This window comes from Ambystoma mexicanum, chromosome 3q, assembly GCF_040938575.1.
Source record: "Ambystoma mexicanum isolate Mex_15411 chromosome 3q, UKY_AmexF1_1, whole genome shotgun sequence".
NCBI lineage: Eukaryota > Metazoa > Chordata > Amphibia > Caudata > Ambystomatidae > Ambystoma > Ambystoma mexicanum.
Window position 1 is genome coordinate 731,157,312 of NC_090926.1, and position 21,520 is coordinate 731,178,831.

The 21,520-nt window shown below is 48.1% G+C and overlaps 1 protein-coding gene across 2 annotated transcripts in view; it reads right to left on the reverse strand.

The window, feature by feature from the left end:
- MFSD11 (major facilitator superfamily domain containing 11) overlaps positions 1–21,520 on the reverse strand; it is a 1,014,059-nt gene that overhangs the window by 739,759 nt on the left and 252,780 nt on the right. For both annotated transcript variants that reach the window (XM_069654654.1, XM_069654655.1), the window contains exon 5: positions 388–467. In XM_069654654.1, the coding sequence (XP_069510755.1) occupies positions 388–467 (80 nt within the window). The remainder of the gene's footprint in view (positions 1–387; positions 468–21,520) is intronic.

The window sequence follows — 21,520 nt, forward strand, 5'->3', positions numbered from 1 at the left end:
TGACGTGTGTGCTTATAACGTGCCGCACATGCCGACGGAGCGCAGAATGTTCAGTGGCAGCAGAGTCCTTTGCTGATGCACTTCTATTTTGTAGAAATAAATACTTGTTATCCTTGCAAGTAGCGACTTGGGCCTTTCTCCCTAACAAGTATTTTTCTGGTGTGAGCGTGCAGTGGCATGCCTTCAAGGACTTCATCAGAAAAACATAGTACTGTTCTCGGGAAAGAATGCCAACTTAGTCTGTTAATGACATGGGTGCAGCAGGCACAGCTTAAGGTTACAGGTTGTAAATAAAATGTTATTCATAACAATAAACAGCCAATATCAACACAGCTATTTTGAAGCAAATGGAATAGCAAGTTGCAGGCTGAAACTCAGAAATCTTACCTGCAGCTGCTATACCGAGAAATACGGAGGCAGTGTAGAAAGACCAGGTAAGCGGATGGATGAAAATAGCGATGTATATGCTAAAAATAAATAAAAAAACACAATTAGTGCGAAAAACAAATGAAATCACAGTCCAGTCGAAGACATTGCAGGAGTGTTGCAGGGAAGACCTCTTGTGCCAGTTATCACTTGTTTGTGAATTCACATTGTCATATCAGCCACATGTGACCTATTCTGAAGTCTATGTTCACCACCCGAATTCCACAAGGGGGCTCATTAAAGAGTATACGTGTTCTTTTAAATATCTCAATGTTAAGATTTCACCTAATTCAGAGTTGAACAGGATATTTACATGTAGTGCTTTCTCTGAAACCCATGCAGTGAGTATTCATCCCTATTGAGTACTTCCTATGTACCCATGCTGTAAATATCCCCATGTAATCCCAACTCTTAATTAGGTGGCATTTTGAAAGCAAGTGGTATTTAAAATGCTGCATGTTTTTAATGTTACTGCCCATCTCATAAAGGAGGTGCTAGGAGTCCTAAAAGGAGACCAAAAGGACACAGCATTTTTACGGCACTGTAGGACAGTTCTCTTTTTCTCTGCTGTGCCTCCCTTGTTCACTTGTCTTTGCCAAGATCAGGAGGGGTGGTATATTTTCACATTTTCAGACCGTGCTCCGGTCTACCTCTCCTGGTCTCTGCAGCCCTGGGAGGCTCGACCCAGATGTTGGAGCTTAAATGCTACTCTCTTGTAGGACCGGGTTTGTCAGAGGGAGATCGGGGAGGACATTGATCAGTAAAGAAAATGCTCAAGTGAGACAAGTGAATGGGTCAGATGGGACGCCTTTAAAGCGTACATGCGTGGGGTAATCTCAAAGAGAGTGGGGTTGAATCAAGTTAGGAGAGAGGAATTAGATTACTTATTGACCTAATTGAAGGACCTGGAGGGGTAGTACCAGGTCACAGTCTCTTGTTAAGCGTATAGGGCACTCTAGATGGTCTGTAACCAGGTTAACACCATGGAGGGGAACAGAGTGCAACACACTCTCATGAAGGTTAAACAACAGTATTACGAGTTTGGGAATAAGTGGGGTAAGATGCTGGCGTGGAAGCTCAAGGCAAAGGTAACACGAGGGAACATTGGAGAGTTTAGGAGCCCTGGGGCAGGGGGAGGGGCTGGTTGGGAGTAGCTAAATCAGAAAAGCAGGGATCTATACACCTCGGACTTCCTCTCACGGGAAGAGGTAGATTCTTTTTTGGCGGGATGTAAACTACATAAAGCTACAATGGCCCAGAGGCTAACATTGCATGGGGATATTATGAAGGTGGTTTTGCGGGTCATTGCTTCATTGAAAGTTAAGTCCACGGGAACGGGTAGATACCCCAGCGTTCTGTAAGACTTTTGCAAGAAAGCTGGTGGGCCCACTCTGTTCTCTATTCAATGCAACATAGAAAGTGGGCATAGTTGTAGGGTCCATGGAGGAGGCGAGGGTTTCGCTGATCCATAAAGAGAGTAAGGATTCTGGGTTTGTTCTTCATTTCGTCCCATCGCAGTATTCAATATAACAGGGAATTGTATGCAAAGATCCTGGCAGAGCTGCAAGACCAGATCCTTCCAGATTTGGTAGGAGGAGATCAATCTGGGTTTGTGGCAGGGAGGCAGCCGATTAAGGATTATAAACCTTATAGGGGGGAGTGGCCTAGAGCGCCATCAATGTGGCTGCTCGTCTGATGGCCTCCGTGTGAAGCCCGCGTACAACGCCTATAAAATGATGTTCCTGCTTTTGCTTTAGGAAAGGAAAGGCAACATTTGAAATCGGAATGTCGGGGCCACAGTTGGTTGCGAGCTGACCAGAATCCCAGATCACAGCCGGCGAAGATGTGTGGCGCCTGTCGCCACGACAAATCAAAATGGCGGACGGACGAGGGGAGGTTGGCCGCAGCGACTCGACTGGGTTTACAGCGGACTACAGTCGAAGCGACCCAAAAGATAATGGGTCCTAACCTACTGAGCGTCCTCCGCCTCACTGACACCCCCCCTAACAGAAGGCACGTCCCGGCCTCTTTCAGCCACAAATGCAGTGAGGGGAAGGACCGCCATACGGAGCCATGGAAGCCCAGCCGCTGGTGCAAGTTTGGACCCGCCCTGATCGTGGCCCCCTGGGGGAAAGAAGTGACCAACCGACAAGCAGTGGCAGGGCTCACCTGAAGTGTTGCCGGCCCACTCTGGCGTGTGAAGACAGGACACTACATTTTAGAGGGAATCCCATCTATACCACCTTAGGTGGCAGCTCTATCTTATAATGGGTGATAGAATATATTTTAAACAAGAGATAGAAAGCTTGTATCAACAGTTACAAACAAACTACAACTGTTAATATTGACATAAAAATATTACTTTATTCAAACATCTTATATCAAAAACACGGTCTATAAAATTACAAATCAAAAAAACTGTGACAAGCAGTGCCTGCTAAGATAGGCTAGGATCTAAATCAACCTTTATGAATTTGTCTATAGAGAAACTAAACTATCTCTCCAAGTTGAAAATGTCATTATCTGAATCACTCTGGAATTTCAATGGATCAGACATATACCATTGTTATACACTCGACATATTTCAGTTCTCTTAACTTGATCTAGGAACTTTCTTCAGGAGTAATTGTCACATGCTATTCATAAAAACTTCTGCTCTTATTGCACCGTGCTGGAGTTTTTTCTCTCCTGCATCTTGTAAACAGTGTAAACAATATTTCCTTTTTATTATGAAACGTGTTGCAACTGGTCTATTGCGTGGAGTTAGTCGAGATGACAAACTTGAATAAAGCAAGAGATGTCCTTGAGAATAGTGTAATACCCTTTTCAATATTGGGGTAGTCCACCTTAATCAGGGTCTTGTATTCCGCCAGATTTATAAAGTAATTGCTCTATTACCAAACTAGACTTAGGCTCTTCTGTTAGCAGTGGCTGCTTCCCTTTATATGGCTATTTAGCACTTCAGAAGTATTTTGAACGAAGGAATGGTCATTCTGTATGCTGTAAGTTATCAAACTGGGCGTTGAGGAACCTGAGTTTCCATGTAGCGAGATTTATCTCCTTATTTACAGAGACGAGCTCGTATTCTGCTTCCGCGTTCAATCCGGAGCTGTGACTAACTCCTTGCCTTGTGAAGACAGGATCCATCATCTCGGCGGTGCCCGGCATTCCTAGACACCTCTCGCTGCACTCCACTCAGCCCTCCGGAGAGCCTGGGAGGTGCGGGAGGCGAATAGGCCTTGTGCCTCCGACATCTACCACCATGGGAGCCTTCATCGCGAGGTGAGCTCACGCCATACTGTCGGGGGAGCGGGTTGCGGAGAAGCCTAACGCGGTTGCCCACATTGCCACGCTCCATTCAATGGGACTGGTCTCAACAATCGGTCTCTCTAAAGGGACCAACTGCTGCCTCCACAGCCTGGCCCCGCTTCCTCTTGTCCTTCTATACCGGTCAGGGCAACCATTGGTGAGCCAACACACAGCCTCCACTTCATTTCATCCTGGGCCATCCAATACGCTCGGACTCTCCCGCTGTGGCTCGTGATGGTGGAGGCACGCCCAGGGTACGGCAGCTCCTCGGAGGCCCACTCTACTTTGACCAGCTCCCCCACGGAGCACCTTCCACTCCAGCTGCCCCCAAAATCTACAGCTACCATCTGAGGTGCACCAACCCTCCGCCCAACATACCAACCCTAGCTCACTCGGCCTGACTGTTCCTCGAGGGCCGGCTCGGCTCCCATTCTGGAGTTGCAGTTAGCTGGCCTTCCCTGAGGCGGGTCAGCTTGCGTGCGCCTTCGTCATGGGCCCTGAATTGGGAGCCCTTCCCCGCAGGGGATAGCACTAAGTGGCAACTCAACGCCTCACTCTGCTCCCAGCGGCTCATTAGCGCTGACCAGTCGGGGGGGGGGGGCTCTGTGGCTTTAATCTTCTATCACCAAGATAGTCTCCCACCTTCTTGGAGCCCCCCTCGACAGCGATCCAGCCTGGAGTCTGCGTCATCCACTCAAATTCAGACAGACATTCCACCCAGACTTCAAGACTACGCTCATAGCGGTACGGTCTACCTTATGGAGCGAAGAGGGATCTCACTTTTCTCCCCCCTACCAGAGCGAAACACATCACTGGAGCCCCTTTGTTTCATCTAAACATTCCCAGAGGCCACACAGGGGTCTCTTGACTGGGGCTCGTAGAAATGGCTAAGCAGCTTAAACCCGCGAAGAATACCAACATTACCACTATGCTGCTCACAGCTTACAAGGGGAAAAAAATCTGAAGCCCCAAAGCCTCCGAGTACAGGGGACAGCTGGCAACCAAAAAGGACATCCAAGCTTTCATGTCAGACATCAAAGCAAAATTTAGATCCTGCATGTCGGAGCTTACCACTAAGCTAGAACGTACAAAACAGAGGGACGCAGAGCAAAGGCTGGGGGAGGTGGAGGATCTGACCCACGAACATTCCGCAACTCTTTTGGAAGTACAACACTCTATCCAGGGTCTACTCAATAGAAGAACAAGTTACTTCTTACCTTGTAACGTTCTTTTGATGGGATGTTCCTCCGACGTATTCCTTATCTTGATAGATCACTTCCAGTTTGCTGGCCTCGGAACATTTTTTCAGTAGAGGGCTCTGCGCATCGACGTCCCTCGAGTTGGTGTCCCTCGACAGCCTCTGTATCGGCACTGACGTCATCGTGCGTATAAATAGACTCGCTCAGCGTCCGTTGCTCAGTTCCGTTTTGAAGCTTAAGAGTAGCTGTGCATGAATTGGTTACTGACCTTAAAAGAGCGTAAGCGGCAACTACAAGGTAAGTTTTACTGAGGGGATGGATGGGAGGGGCGATAAGGAATACGTCGGAGGAACATCCCATCGAAAGAACGTTACAAGGTAAGAAGTAACTTGTTCTTCGAAGGGATTGTGTCCTGCGACGTATTCCTTATCTTGATAGACTCCCATAGCAGTGGTGTGTAAACGGAGGTGGGAGTAAAATTGGAATATTTCCCTTTAAAAATTAACAGAGTAACAGCTTTGCCAAATCTTGTCTCCTGGCTAGAGGAGGAATCCGGATTGTAGACATTGTAGAATTTTGTAAAGGTATGTGCGTACGACCATGTGGCAGCCGCACATATGTCTCGAATCGGTACCCCTCTTCGGAGGGCCGAAGAGGCTGCGATACCCCTGGTTGAATGAGCCCTAAGGTGTTGAGGGGGCTCTTTCCCAGCCAATTTGTAGCATTCTAGAATGGCTAAAATAATCCATCTAGAAATGGTCTGTTTTGTGATAGGCAATCCTAATTTGTGCCCTGCATAACCTATAAAAAGTTGGTCTGCTTGCCTAATCCTAGCAAGTCTGCTGATATAAAAACTCAAAGCTCGCCTTGGATCCAGCCTATGTAGCCTCTCTTCCTCTTTCCCAGGATGGGGAGGAGGATAGAACAAAGGTAAGGTTATCTTCTGAGTGATGTGGAATTCAGAGACTACCTTTGGGAGGAAATTAGGCTTCACTTGTAGGACAACTTTGTCTTTGTGAAAAATTGTATGAGGAGGTTTGCAAGATAGAGCCTGTAATTCGCTCACTCTTCTGGCAGATGTCAAAGCCACTAGTAAGACTGTTGGTTCAAAGGGCGTACCCATCAGGAAATTTAAGACTAGATTTAAGTCCCACAAGGGAACTTGGAACGGCTTTGGGGGCTAGACATTAGTCAACCCCTTCAGAAATTGGATTACATGGGGTAATTTGAAATATGATGGCTCCTCCGCAGTGCGCTTGAAGATCGACAGCGCTGCGAGGTAGCCCTTGATCGTACCAACTTGAAGACCTGAATTCGCCAAATAGAGCAAAAAAGATAACACCATTGGTGTACCGCATGAAAAGGGTTCGATATTCTTTTCTCTACACAAGCTGCAAAACTTGTTCCAACGGCAGCAGTATAAAGCCTTTGTTGCTGGCCTTCTAGCCGAAAGCAACACCTCCATGACGTCATCTGGGAGGTCCCAATCCTTGTATCTCAACCTTTCAGAAACCAAGCGTGAAGGTTGAGAGTTCTGTTGTCTGGATGGAGAACCTGACCTCCCTTCTGCGAGAGAAGATCCTCCCTGTGTGGAAGACGAATTGGAGGGAAGATGGAAATGTCCAGAAGGTCCGGGTACCACATTCTCCTGGCCCAGTCTGGGGCAATTAGGATCATAGTCTTCCGGAATCTTCTCAACCTCCTGATCATCTGAGGAATGGCAGGGACTGGCGGAAACGCATACAGAAGGGGAAACTACCAGTCCACTACATACGCGTCCCCTAGAGCTCCTCTTGGGGAAAATTCCCTTGAACAAAACTGATCGCACTTCCTGTTGCTACTGGTGGCGAACAGATCCACTTGAGGGGTTCCCCAAAGGGTGAAGATCTCTTGAAGGACTTCCTGAGCTATCTCCCACTCGTGGGAGACTGTGCTCTGCCTGCTCAGAGCGTCCGCTGTCAAGTTCTTCTCTCTGGCTAAGTGAACTGCCGCTAGAGAGATTCCTTGTTGAATTGCCCAAAACCAGAGCTGCATCACCTCTCTGCACAGTGACAGTGATCCTATGCCTCCTCTTTTGTTGAGGTAGTGCATGGCCACTGTGTTGTCCGTCATTATTAGGACATTTTTCCCTTGTACAGATGGCAGAAAAGCCTTCAGCGCTAGTCTGACAGCTCTCAGCTCCAACAGGTTGATATGTAGTCTGGACTCCGATGGAGACCAACGACCGCTGATGGTCAAGTCGTTGGCATGGGCTCCCCACCCCGTGAGTGAGGCATCCCTGACTACTGTTATCTCCGGCCATGGTTGCCAAAACTGTTCTCTCAAAATGTTCTCCCGACAGGCCCACCACTGAAGGTCTCGAGTCACTTTGTCCGGGACCTGAAGGAGATCTGTCATTCTTCCTGAGAATTGTGACCACTGGGTTCTTAGTGCCCACTGGAGGGATCTCATTCTCAGGTGAGCCTCTGGCACAAGGAAGATGCAGGATGCCATGAGGCCTAGCAACCTCAAAAAGTCAAAGGCTGGGAGACGATGGGCATTTTGAAACTTGGTGACCATCTGCAGAATATCTTGAGCCCTCACCTCTGGTGGCGAGGCTTTCCCCAGGGAAGTGTCAAGGACCTCTCCGATAAACTGGAATCTCTGGGATGGTATCATCTGTGACTTCTTTAAATTGAGGGAGAAGCCCAGCTTGTAAAGGAAGTGGCAGACATAATCTAGTTGGATCTGAGCTTGTTCTGAAGATACTGCTCTGATCAACCAATCGTCCAGGTAGGAGTAGACGTGGATCCCTTCCCTCCTTAGACTTGCAGCCACTACCGACATTAGCTTGGTGAAGACCCTCGGGGCGGGGGTCAGCCCAAATGGCAGAACTCGAAATTGATAGTGAGAGTTGCCAATTGCGAACCTCAGGTATTTCCTGTGTTTGAGATGGATTGGCACATGGAAATAAGCAGCCTGACGGTCTAGAGATACCAGCCAGTCCTGAAGCTGGAGGGCCTGAAGGATCTGAGAGAGAGTCACCATCTTGAACTTGTCCTTCCTGAGGAATTTGTTCAATTCTCGTAAGTCCAAGATGGGTCTCAGTCCTCCGTCCTTCTTCGGTACTAGAAAATAGGGGGAATACCAACCCTTGTTCCACTCCGCTACAGGTACCGGTTCTATGGCACCTTTCTCTAACAGGTCTAGAATCTCCTGCGAAAGGAGCGGATCTGGAAACTTCAAAGAGTTGTTCCCCGGTGGATGACTGAGGAGTGCGTAGAAAAGGCAGGCAGTAACCTTGGGCAACTGTCTCCCATGCCCAAGTATCTGACGTAATAGCCCGCCATTCCGTCAGATGTTGAGTTAACCTGCCCCCTACTGGTGTCTTGTGAGGTGAGACCTCAGAGTGGTTTAGAGACGGCTGACGCAGATGCCGAGGGCAAGGATGCACCCGCTACTCCTGCGGCTTTTGTACTTTTAACCCGTCCACCCCGGGTGAATCGTTTTTGGACCTTTTGAGCCGGCTGTCCTCTGCCTTTTCCGAATGCGGAATAAAAGCGAAAGGACCTACCCCTCCAAGAGGTTCCTAAGGGGCCATACGGAGTTTGACGGATTGCAGCTCCAAGAGATTTCGCTGCTGCCTTGGATGTTTGTAACTTCTCTAGGCTGTCATCAGCCTTCTTACCAAACAAAGAAGTGCCGTCAAAGGGCATATTCAAAAGTCTGGCCTGTACATCTAGAGCAAAACCAGACTTTCGCAACCACGCAAATCTTCGGATTGTAGTACTTGCCGCCATGGCTCTGCTGATACTGTCAGCAGAATCAATGCAAGTTTGAAGGGACTCACACATTGCGTCTTTACCATCATTAATGATGTTCAGAAATGCTTCCCTTTCCTCTTCTTCTGGGAGACAGTCAGCCGCAGATGAAGCACACTCCCAAAGTGTATGGCTGAATCTTGCGAGCGGACAAGTAGCATTAATGGACTTCAGCGCCATGCTACATGCCGAGAAGACCTTTTTTGACATAGCGTCAAACCTTTGATCATCCCGGTCTTGTGGAATAGTACAGTATGCAGATCTACTGTTCGATGAAGATGCTGCTTGTACAACCAAACTCTCTGGGGTTGGATGTTTGCTCAAATATTCAGGGTCAGAAGCAGATTGTTAACTGCCGGGATAACCTCAGGGGTTTCCCAGTTGACAGATATTTTTCTCTGCAATGGAGTATGAAAGGGAACCACAGGATCTTCCTGTGGGCCTTTAAGTAAAATGTCTGTAAGATCATCCTGTTGAAAAGAAGGTGAAGGTGTAGACCACCCCATGAACTCTATTATTCTGGCCATTAAGACCCTATAAAGGGGTCTCAGCATGTTCCCTGTGTCTGGTTTAGCAAATTCTACTTCTGGAGAAGTATCTAAACCACTTGCCTCATGCAAAGAGTCTTGAAGGTCCTTCAATCTATTCTCTTCAGAGATAAATTCCTCTGGTATAGGTGTAGTGGTCCTCTGTAACCCAAAAGGGTCTTTCATGGTCAGAATCCTCCCCTTCTTCATATATAGAGGACAAAGCTCTGAAATAATCCGACCTTGGGTATGGTTTAAAACCCATTTCTAAAGCAGAAGGGGCCAAGCTTGTAGTCACCGGTTGAGAAAACGTCGAAGTTGTCGACGCAGAAGTCAAAGGCTTTGATGAAACCGACAAAGGCGTTGAAAAAGTATGAAGAGGCCTCGAAGAACTCGAGAGGATCGGAATCCTACTCGGAGTCGTCGAGGTTATCGACGACATCCTTGAGGTCATGGTCGAAGCCCTCGGTACGTCTACTGACTGAGATGTAGTAACAGCAGTAGGTCTGTCCTTTATCGGTGTCGACAGCTGCGTCGAAGACGGCGTAGATTCGACCAATTTGTGTGTCGACTGACCCTTCGATAAATTTGTCGATGACGCAGTTTTATGAGTCGAAGGAACCTTCGACGACGGCATCGATGATGCAGTCTTCCTGTCTTTCCTCGAGGGTTCATGACGCTCTCAGGCAGTTTCTTTCGCCTGGTGCAACGACTCACGGCGTTTCAATTTTTCAGGTCTTTCACCCAGGGTATCACCTTTAGCCGTCTCTGAGGGGGTCGAGGCCGCTTTCTCGAAGACGCTAAGCATTCTTTTACAGAATTCCTACAACTTAGTTGTAGAGCTGTGTTTCGTGGGGCAGGTGACCCTTTCCGGAGAAGTACAAGACGACGAAGAAGAGGGACCGTTGGAGGTCGATGTTAAAACCCCGGCCACACGATGATGTCATGTTAACCAAGCTCCCAGGAGATAACTGAGCCACGCTCACCCCAGACCCCACCCCCAGGAAACTCAAATACTCCGGACTCACCCCCCCCCACATCAGATACTGTGGTTCGTCTTGCTTAACATCAGGGGTTTGAACTCCCCCGCCAAACGAAAGTCCACTCTGCAGTGACTGCACAACAGGTAAAATTCAGTAGCTTTTCTACAGGAACTGCACCTACTACCAGCAGAATTTGCAAGTCCCCGCAACAGACATTTCCTGCTTCAATTCTTGGCTTCCAGCAGTGCTAAGAAAGGGGGTACGGCAATCCTCTTCACAAAAGGGGTGAGACCACAAATACTGGAGACCCGCCGGTGCCCAGAGGGACGGTATGTGGCGGTCAAATGCCTTATATATGGGCAGCTGTACTCACTCGTCTCTGCATATGCCCCGAATGACAGACATGTTATATAAGGCACTGGGCGAGGCCCTCTTTCCGTTCGCAGAAGGCCAAGTCATCATTGGGGGTGGGGAGGCGGGCGACTTCAATGGGTCCCTGACCCTGCAAAGGACAGATCGCACCCTCCAACCCCCATAGACTGTAAACACACCACCAGCCTCCTCCATCTCTTATGGACCCTAGAGGTAGTAGACACATGGAGAGGGCTTCACCCCACCAATAGGGACTTCTCCTACTCCCAGGTGCATAGAAAGTTCTCTCGAATTGACCTCTTGTTGGCTTCTCCACAGAATTTAGCCTTTGTTGAATGATGTGACCATTGGATCGAGGGTACTATCCGACCATGCTCCGATAACTCTGGCCCTCCAGGTTCATGATCCTGATCCACTTCCGCGACGCTGATGGAATCTATACGATCCTATTCTTAATGGGATGCCATTGAGGGACTCTATAGCTAAAGCAATCAAAAACCACTTCAAAGAAAATCCAAACGAAGATACCTCCCCAGCTAACACATGGGACGTCATGAAAGCAGTGGTGCGAGGTTGCACATGGGGCGGCTTTACACAGACGCAAGCGACAAACAAATACGAATGGACCGGGAAAAAGAGGTCCAGAGAGCCGAAGCACATCCTAAACGCAAGGGCTGGTCCCCAAGGTCCCAACGAGCTGTACAAGCGGCCCGGAAAAAGCTGGAAGCCCATTACACAGAGGAGACAGCGCATTTGTTGGCCACATCCAAACAGAGTTACTACGCCAGAAATAACAAGGCGAACAAACTATTGGTGGAGAAGTTAACCATGGCTAGGAGAAAAAACGCGATCATAGGTCTTCGCGACCAACAAGGCAAGGTCCAAAATGCGGAAGATAAATTGCGTCTGGCGGCTGCCCACCTTTCTGAGGTAAATAGCTGCATCACCGCGGAACCAGAAAGAACAGTTGGAGTACCTGCAAAGTGCTGCGCTTCCCCGCTTAAAGACTCTGTCCGGGAGAGCCTTGTTGCCCCGATCTCAGGTGAGGAGATCGACGCTGCCATTAAGTCCCTCAAATCTACAGCTCCAGGCCAAGACGGGTACACAACAAAGTTTTATAAAGTATTCCACTCCCCCCAACTGATAGCCCCACTGACTGCCCTATTCAATTCTTTTGGTGAGTCGGGATCTGTTACCCCCCCTATGCAGGAATCCATTATTATCCTCCTGCTTAAACAGGCAAACACCCCAGGGATAATAGCTCATATTAGGCCCATCTCACTCCTAAACAGATACTAACATCGATTCAAAAATATTGGCGAACCGTTCAGCAGGCGCCCTGCCCGACATAATAAACCCAGACCAAACGGGCATCATAAAAAACAGGTCGACCGGGGATAATATCCGTAGAGCCTTAAACCTAATAGATGTTGCGACGCAAGACTTAAACAAGCTGGCACTCTTGGCCTTGGACGCAACCAAAGCGTTTGATAAAGTGGACTGGGCCTTCCTGCGATTCACCCTGGAGGCCTTCTGCTTTGGTGCAACCTTCCAAAAACTCGTTTTAGCAAACAACCAGTCGCCAAAGAATCTTCTCAGGGTCAATAATTCCAATCAAACCTGATCCCCCTTAACCTGTGGAACCAGACAGGGATGCCCCTTATCTCCTCTCCAGTTTGCGCTGGTTATGGAGCTCTTTGCCCAAAGGATTCAGCTAGACCCAGAGATGAAGGGCCTCCATATAGGTGCCTCTAAGCACAAGATTGCACTCTACGCGGACGATGAGATGCTATCCATCAAGGCCTGCTCTTGCTGAGATCTGCAAATTTGGGAAGGTGGCAGGCTTCACCATTAATTTCAGGAAGTCTGTTGCACTGGGGATTGGCCTGGAGCCAGGGGAACGGGAGACCATTGAAACCCTATGTCCGGTCCAATGGAGCGAAAAAGTCATTCCCTACCTGGGGTCCAGATTCCCGCTTGTCCGGGGGATGTATATCGGACAAGTTTCCCCCGTTCTTTAAAGAGCTGGAGAGCGACCCTGACCGATGGCTGTCGCAAGAAATCTCATTTATTGGGTGCATTACCGCCTGTAAAATGTACCTCCTTCCAAGGTTCTTGTACGCCTGCTCAGCTCTACCCACTAAGATTCCTCTGCCACCCCCCCCCACACTTCACCGCTTGCGGATGAAAATGTTCCGGTTCATTTGGAAGGGTAGGAAGGCAAGGATTCCCCAGAGGGCTATGAAGGGCAGCGCCAAATTGGGTGGGTTGGGGGTCCCTGACCTGCATAAATATCAGGTAGCAGCACAGCTGGCACACATACGGGAAGGGTGGTGTCCTCTGAGTGCCCGAAGTGGGCGGAGGTGGAACAGACCAGCCTTCCACTCCCCCTGCGCTTCCTCCCACACTTCCCGCCTCTGCTGCGACAGACTTGGAAGGGGACACTGGCTTCCACTAAACATACTCTAAAAACATGGGACTGGGTCTTGAAACATAAGGGCATCCCGAGGGGGCTGGGTCCCTCCTCCCCAATATTCCACAACCCGGGTTTCTCACCGGGGTCCCGTCCACTGAATTTTAAAAACTGGATTGCGGGAGGGCTCGAATCCCTGGTAGAACTCTTTGAGGGGAACCAGCCTTGCTCCTTCGAACAATGCAAAACAGCTAAGCAGACAGGTTCCCCTACCTACAATTGAGACATTGGTTCTCTCACCCTCTAACTCGTCAGGCAGCGCTGCGCACCCTCAACCCTCTTGAACTTACCCTGATGGATCTCCCGCCGCATGGGAAAATGTCCACCCTCTATAAACTATTGCAGGAAGACATGCTTACCACAAGGGTCCCCTACATGGTGCAGTGGGAGGCAGACTTGGGGCACCCTTTGGAGGACCAAAAGTGGGTGGATATTTGGTCAAGGACGCACTCATCCTTTTGCATCACTAATCGGGAGTGCACCCACAAATTACTCCTAAGCTGGTACTACTACCCTGCGCTCCGACCAGGCCCTGGACCCCCCACTGCTGGCGCCTATGTGGACTATGTGAAATTACCCAGGTGGCGATTCCCATGGAAACGGTACCCATCCGACTAGGGGCACCAGCACCAGGGGTTTACCCAAGATCCAGAAAAATTGCAAAACTACTGACTCAATTCTTTTTGGCTGGGAACATTACAGTTGCCCACACTTGAAAAACCGCTGAGGGCCCCTCCATGACCCTTTGGTGGATAAAAATGTGGGACTTATTGATTGCGGAAAAAGGGACAGCAGCTAAAGCAGGTCTCCTTCATCGCTTCACGAACATTTGGGAGCCATTCCTAGACTACGACCAGAACTTTCCGGCTCCAACCAACAAAACCCGCCAGGCCAAAAGGGTCCATCACCTGGGTGGCGAGCTGCCCGTGGCGACATCCACCGGGCCGGACCAGGAGGAAGGCTGAGCCACGGAAGGAGGGAGAGAGGGGGATAGGGGGGCGTGGGGGTGTTGGTATGTTGGATCCTTGCTTGCTCAGTCTGCACTTACCCTTGCACTTGCCACCTGCTGGCCTTACTTTTATTTATTGTTATTTGTTCTACTATCCCTTGTACTGCACTTTCCCCCTTGCCCCTTCCCATGCACTTGCGCGATCTGAATGACACCTGGCCTAGTAGGATCGCTGCCGTCGTCCCCCTGATCCCCCTCCCTTGCCTCATCGCGCCTTGAAACACTTGTGTATAGGTGTGTTATAAATGCCATATCGTATCAGTCATGACTTCCGGACATGGGGATTATGAGGCGTTTTTCATTCACTTATATCGCTGTCATCTGTGTGCTGGTTTAAAACCAACATGCTAAAAGAAATAAAAACCTTATAGACAAAGCGCATAAAAGGATAGCTCACTCTATGTTGGCCTTAGATGCAGAGAAGGCCTTTAATCGTGTTGAGTGGGCTTTTTTGAGAGAGGTGATGGGCAAGTGCAGTCTTGGGAAAGATTTCATAAGAGGGGTATTTGCGCTATACAATAAGCAGAGCGAGCAGGCATCAGTAAAAGGCCAACTGTCCAGGGGGTTTAGACTATACAGGGGGAACAAGGCATGGGCATCCTCTCGCCCCACTGCTTTTCATGCTTTCGGTAGAACCCTTGGCAGTCCAAATTAGGGCCGTCCAAGGCATCTGTTATGAAGAGGTTTCACATAAGATCGTGCTAAAAGCAGATGATACTCTTGACCATTTCAGAACCGAAGGGTCTCTCCCTATCATATTGGACTTGCTTAGGTGTTATCAAGCAATATCAGGTCTCAGGATCAAGCTATACAAATGTGAGGCCTTGAATTTGACCTTCTTCGCAGAAGAAGTTGGACTGGAGAACATTTCTACTTTTCGCTGGGCAGCTCGTTGCTTTGGTTACCTCGGAATCCAGATAATGGCCAACTTTCAGGACCTATATGAAGCTAATTACCCCGGGTGTTGAATGAAATTCCAGCGGACCTGGGGAACTGGAGTTCGCAGGCCCCCTCATTAATGAACAGAATAGCTGCAGTAAAAATGAATGTACTCCCCAAGTTATTAAATCTATTCCAAGTTCTGCCAGTAGAGGTTCCTAAAGAATACAGTAGCTTCAACAAGTTGTGAGCACAATCGCATGGCAGAACCGTCCGGCCAAGGTGGCGATGATGGCCTTATATAGGTGTAGGAGATGTGGAGGTTTGGCAATGCCCCATATTTGGAAGTATAATCAAGCTTCACAGCTGTGGGTACTTCGGGATTGGGAAAACCTGAGATAGCGGAAGGCGTGGCATCATTTTGAAGAACAAGTAACTGGCAGGCCCTCAGATATACGCCGTGGATGCTGCAGGTTCAGAGCCCTGTGGGGATGTATGAATTGCCCCCGACTAAAACCACGCTCATGGTCTGGTATGAGATTGATGCGAACCTCGTACCGGGCCCGGCGACCCCCACCCATTATAATCAGGAGTTTACTCCAGCATACAGGGATAACCTTTTTCAGGCTTGAAAAAACAGAGGATGTGAATTTCTTTCCAATAGGTTCAAAGGATGGGGTATCATATCCTTTGAGTCATGCAAGGTCACCTTTGGGTTTGGAGATGAGAAGCGTTTTAGATACCTACAGCTTAGACATTTGATTCTTCAGAGCAACAACAGGGAAGCAGCAGTAAGACGGTCAACTTCTTTTAAGAGGTTAATATTCTCCAAGGATGGGTCAGCAGGGCTTGTTCCCCGTCCTACACAAGGGCTTGGCGCAGGGATTTGTGGAAAGAGCTGGATGAGGAGCAGTGGTCCGGGATTTGGAGAAGCGGGTCAAAGGCGGTGGTGAGCACACAGTTTGCGGAAAACTACAAGTTACTGGCAAGATGGCACATTACCCCAGAGAGGGAAGCACACATGGGGAGAGGGGCAACAGGATTACGCCGGAAAGGGTTGTGGGGGCACAGGCACCTACGTACACGTCTGGTGGGACTGCCCGAAGTAACATCCCTACTGGAGGGAGTTGGTCCCTATTCTACAAAGAGCAACTGGGAGGGCGTTGCAGTGCTCGCCGGAGGCTTGGCATAATGGACAAAAGAGGTTTGAGTCAGAGGCAGTTCTGTTGAACTCCTTTGATTAGGGTGGGTAGTTACTAGGAACACCCTTGCAGCAGCCCCTTCACCGATGAGTGGATGAATAGAATGTGGAGGCTAATTTGCGAGAAGGTGGCATACTCCCTAAATAACAAGTGGAGATATTTCTTTAGGAAATGGCAAGGGGGGGTATGGCGGGGGGTTCAGGAATGTATTAAGCACATGAAGGACTTTACCTGTCCTCCCCGGCTTAGAGCGCTAGATTTACTTTATCTGTTGGAAGGTTATGGGTGGAGGGTTGGGAGTGACATGGTTTGTTTATTTGTATGGCGCACCCAACCCAGAGGTATATGGGCACCTTTCGCAACGAGGTTACAAGAAAACGTTCAACTTAATTACAGTGGATGCGATATACAACAGATGCAATGATTTATACAGGATAAGCAAACGTACAACATATACAGTGTATTATACAGGATAGGAGAAGAAATCTATACATAGTGTATGGGTACAAGTGCTGGTAAATACGTAGTTGGGGAGAGGTTACTTATAGTCCAAAATTTGGATAGTCTTGTCTAAACACGGCTAGAGCTATCTATTTGTGTCATTAGAGGCCAGCCACTTTATGGTGTTGGGCCTGAACATGAGGAACGGTTGGTTAGATCTCAGTGAGTGAGGTAAGGAGTTCCAAGCTTGTGCTGCCATGACAGGGAAGCCACTTCCTCCAGCTTTATTTCGTTTAAATCTATGTACGACCATGCAGGAAGAGTTGACTGTCCTTGTGGGTCATGATGTGGATTTTTTTAATGTTTCTCTTGGCGAGGTAGATAGGGGCTGCTTGATTAAGGCATTTATGCGTTAGTGATAACGTTTTGAGCATCAAGTTGTCCTTAGTAGAGAGCCATTTGATCTGTCTCCTCAGATGCAAGATGTGTTCTCTCTTTGGTATACCATGGGCTGCTCTGAGAGCATTATTTTGCAGGATTTGTATTTTATTAGTGATGTTATTGCTCGTCCCTAGGTACAAAGAGTTACAATAATCCAGTATGGAGAGGATAAGTGCTCTAGCCAGGATTGTGCAACGTTCTTTTGACAAGAATGGTTTGCAGGCACTAATCAGTTCACATGTGTAAGCAGCAGAGGATGCCATGGCGTGGACTTGTTTGTTAAATGTGAAGGGAGAGTCGAGGTAAAAACCTAGAGCTTTTACTTCTTTTACCACTTTAATAGTATTACCGTCGATATTGAAGGCGGTATAGTTCAAGCTCAGTTTGTTGAGGTTAGCAGTGGTTCCGAGTATTAGTAGCTCGGTTTTATCATCATTCATACATCGGCCGTGTGTGACCATCCAGGCCTGGATGATGAGGTATATTTTATTCGCCAAGTCCTTGTCATACACTCCTGTGAGAGGTATGAGGATCTGAGCGTCATCTGCATAGTTGGTGTAGGTGACACCCAGATGGTCTAGATTGTCGAACAATGGCTTTATGAATATATTATACATTGTAGGGGATACACAAGAACCTTGTGGCACACCACAGGTTATCAGGATAGGATCAGCAGCTGCTAAGGGAGAGAAGACTCTCAGTCTTATTGTTCAGAAAGGATTTAATCCAGGTGATCGCGTCTTGAGAGAAGAAAGCCGCTGAAGCAAGGTGTTTACAGAGTACTTGGTGGTCCACCAGATTGAAGGCGGCCGAAAGATCAAGGAAGAGCAGCAGTGCTGTTTTTCCTTGATCCTTAAGCTCATCGATCTGAGTTTTTAGATCTATTAGAGCTGTCTCCGTACCGTGACGAGGTCTAAAGCCAGATTGGTGGGTACCAAGGAGGTGGTTATTCTCTAGGAACTCCTGTATTTGGGTATAGGCCACTTTGTCAAGGATCGTGAGTAAGAATGGTACGGTAGTAACCGGCCTATAGTTAATAGGGATTGAGGGGTCCAGTGACTGTTTTTTCAAGAGGCGTAAGACCCAGGACTCAAGTTACTAGGGACAGTAATAAAAGTGAAAGAAGAGTTAATTAATTTAGTGATAAATGGTGCCAGACCCGGCATCTTAAATTGTGTCGGGCAACTGTCTCGTTGACATCTTGAAGGTTTGAGGGAAGAGATGATTTTTTTTCTACCTCATAGGTGGAGACTTGAGAGAAGCTGAACTGATGTGGCAGTTTTCTGGAAGAAGCTGAGCTGTGCTTATCTAGGTTAGGTAAGTTAGCTTTTTTATTTGCAATTTTACTTTGGAGGAGAGAGATTTTATTCTCTAGGGCATTCTGGATATTTGTGCACCAGAGTTTGTCCTTCAGACAGTCTGTCTGAGGAATGGGTACTTCCTATTGAACTATTCCTTGGTGCTTGATCTAGCTTTATTGACCCTCTCATTATAGGATTCTTGTTTGGTGCGCATTTTCTTTTTGGAGAAGGTAGCTAGGTTTATCAAGTTTTGTTTTCTTCTGTCAAGTTCACAAGGTTTCAAGTTTTCTTTTTTCAGTTCTCAATGATTTTAGGTGAGGGGTGATCCAAGAGTTCAAATGAGCTTTAGGTTTGCTTTTCCGCATCTTGAGTAGAGCAATGGCGTCTAGAGCTTTGGTCATGGTAGCATTATAAGCATCTACTAGGTTATCTGTACTAGTTAAGTCCGGTAGGGAGTTAAGAGTAGGCACGATAAGTGGTAAAAGCTTATTTGCAGTAATGTTCCTTTAATTCCTCGTAGGGAATGGAGGAGCAATTGAGTTATGATACGATCTTTTACTTATATCGTGCTCGTACACAGGTGTTTCAGAGCGTGACCAGGCGAAGGGAGGGGAACAGGGGACAAACAAAAAATAAAACTTACTAGGCCCAGTGACATTGAGAACGCGCAAGTGCATGGGGGAAGGAAAAAGAGGGAGAGTGCATGGGAGGGGGAGAAATTGGAAAGTACAGAGCATAGGAGAGAACAAAAATAAATAAGTCAAATAAATTAAATCAAGGTGATAAACAGTGGTAGTGCAGCCGGTAGGTGGCAAAGTGCTAGGTTAGTCAGATAGGGTGTATCTGATAAGTGCAGAAGAAGAGTAGGTGGGGGACTGTATGGGTACAGATTCAGGCCCCAGTGCAGGAGGGTGGCAGGGTGAGCAGGTACCTGGGCCCAAAGGACAGAGGGTAGCCAGGTGCACAGTGCCGAAGTTAACCTTCGAATTAGCGGTGCTGGTTATCAAGGTAAAGGAAAGCAAGAAGTGATCTGTCCAGGTTTGGGTTTGAAGTAGATGTGATTGGTACTGCGCAATTAAAGCCTGCCACGCAGTCAAGCATTCTCCCTTTGTTATGGGTGGCCTGGGTCACTCTTTGGGTGAGCCCCACTTTTTGTTAGTGCATTAGAGATGGCTAGAGTGTGGTGGTCGATAGGATCATTAAAACCTAAATTGAAATCTCCTAGCACGAGTATCCGGGAGGTCAGTTTAGTTTTATCAGAAAGAATTACAGAGAGGTCTTCTTCAAATTATCCAATCGGTCCTGGTGGTCCATATAATAAGGGAATTGTTAAGGTGCCCGAGTTAGAGATTGGTAATTTAACTGTAAGTAGTCCACAGGAGCCGACATGAGAGGGTACTAATCTCATAGCTAGGTCAGACTTAGCAATGAAGGAAATGCCTCCACCTCTAGAGTTGGCTCTGTCTGCTCTCATAATTTTGTAGTTGTAAGGGACAGCTAGTAGAAGGGTAGGGCCTGCAGCCGCATGAAGCCACGACTCAGTTATAGCAAGAAAGTCGAGACTGTCTGCTGTGATCATATCTGCCATTTGTGTAGCGTGTGCCACTAACAATCTGGCGTTGATTAAAGCGCCCTTGATGTTGGGGTGGTTGATGTCAGTCACAACATGGGGTATGCCCTGGCATGGTTTAAGGTGAGAATCTGGAGTGGTAGTTAGGACAGAGTTTTTGTTTCTCTGTTGAGTTTTGGTTTTGATGCCCATAATAGTAGGATTTGTTTTAATGGTGGGGTTAGTCAGTGGTTCATGGAGTCTAGTAAGTCTAGACGTTCTGGCTATAGAAGAGCATGGAATATTCATTTTACAAGAAGGGTAGTAAGTCTTAAGAGTTGGTGGATGGCAGGTGATTTGAGGCCATACCGATGGGGCGTTCAGGAGGGGTAGGCAGGGTGCTGAGATACGATGATGGTAAGGAGCTGGGGGATTGCTGGGAGATTATCACATTTAAGCTGACGGCTGAGTGTAGGATGTTTAGTTTCTTTAACGGTTGTGATGTCCTTGTTAGCCATGGAGGTCCAAAGGAGGTTGTAGTAGTCTAAGTTTAGTACATTAACTTGTGCCCCTGCAGCCAATAAGGCATACAAGAATATTGACAGCTGAAAGTTAGTAACGTGCATAGTGCTGGTGAGGAGCCACATTAGTTGAACATATCAGTTGATAGTAGAGAGTAAGGAACAAGTTACTTACCTGTAACTGTTGTTCTCCAGCATGGGTCTGGCATGGATTCACATGCTCATGAATATTCCCCGTCGTCAGGCTGGGAATCCTCGGTAATGAAAAAATCAGTATCAGTTTCGTTTCTGATCTGTCTTTCGTAGTAGTAACTGATCTCTGCGTCATACTGACCACAGCCAATGACTGCCCTCTCCCTAAGCCCCGCCTCTGGCAGCCATCTTCAGATTTGGTAGCACGTGAAGTGGCAGTATGGCCAAGTGAAGAGCCGCAGAGGGGTAGGCCGGAGGGTTCGCATGTGAATCCATGCCAGACCCATGCTGGAGAACAACAGTTACAGGTAAGTAACTTGTTCCTTCTCCAGCATGGAGTCTGGCATGGATTCACATGCTCATGAATATAAGAATACGTAGCAGTACACACATGCACAACCACGGGAGGTGGCAAAAGGCTCAACATTAAGCAATACAAAAACTCTTTAAGCATCTCTTACCTCCTCACCAGGCTCACCTTAAGCGAACAGGTATGTGCAGCACTGCTTTGCCGACCCTGGACTCTTCCCTGGAATCCCGATCGACGCAGTAGAATCTCGTGAAGGTGTGCGTCGACCTCCACGTAGCAGCCCTGCAGATGTCCAGCAGGGGCACACCAGATAAGAACGCGTAGCAGCGATCGCTCTGGTCGAATGGGCTCTCGGACGGCCTGGCAGCGGTCGGTTAGCCAACCGGTGGCAGTGCATGATACAGCCGGAGAGCCATCTGGAAATAGAAGACTTTGAGAGAGCCTTCCCTTGATTCACAGGTCCAAAGTTCACGAATAGCTGTGATGTCCTCCGAAAACTCTTCGTGCGGTCCACGTAGAACTTCAGCGCTCTAGCCACATCCAGCGAGTGCAAAGTCCTCTCGGCCGGCGACGAAGGAGACGGGAA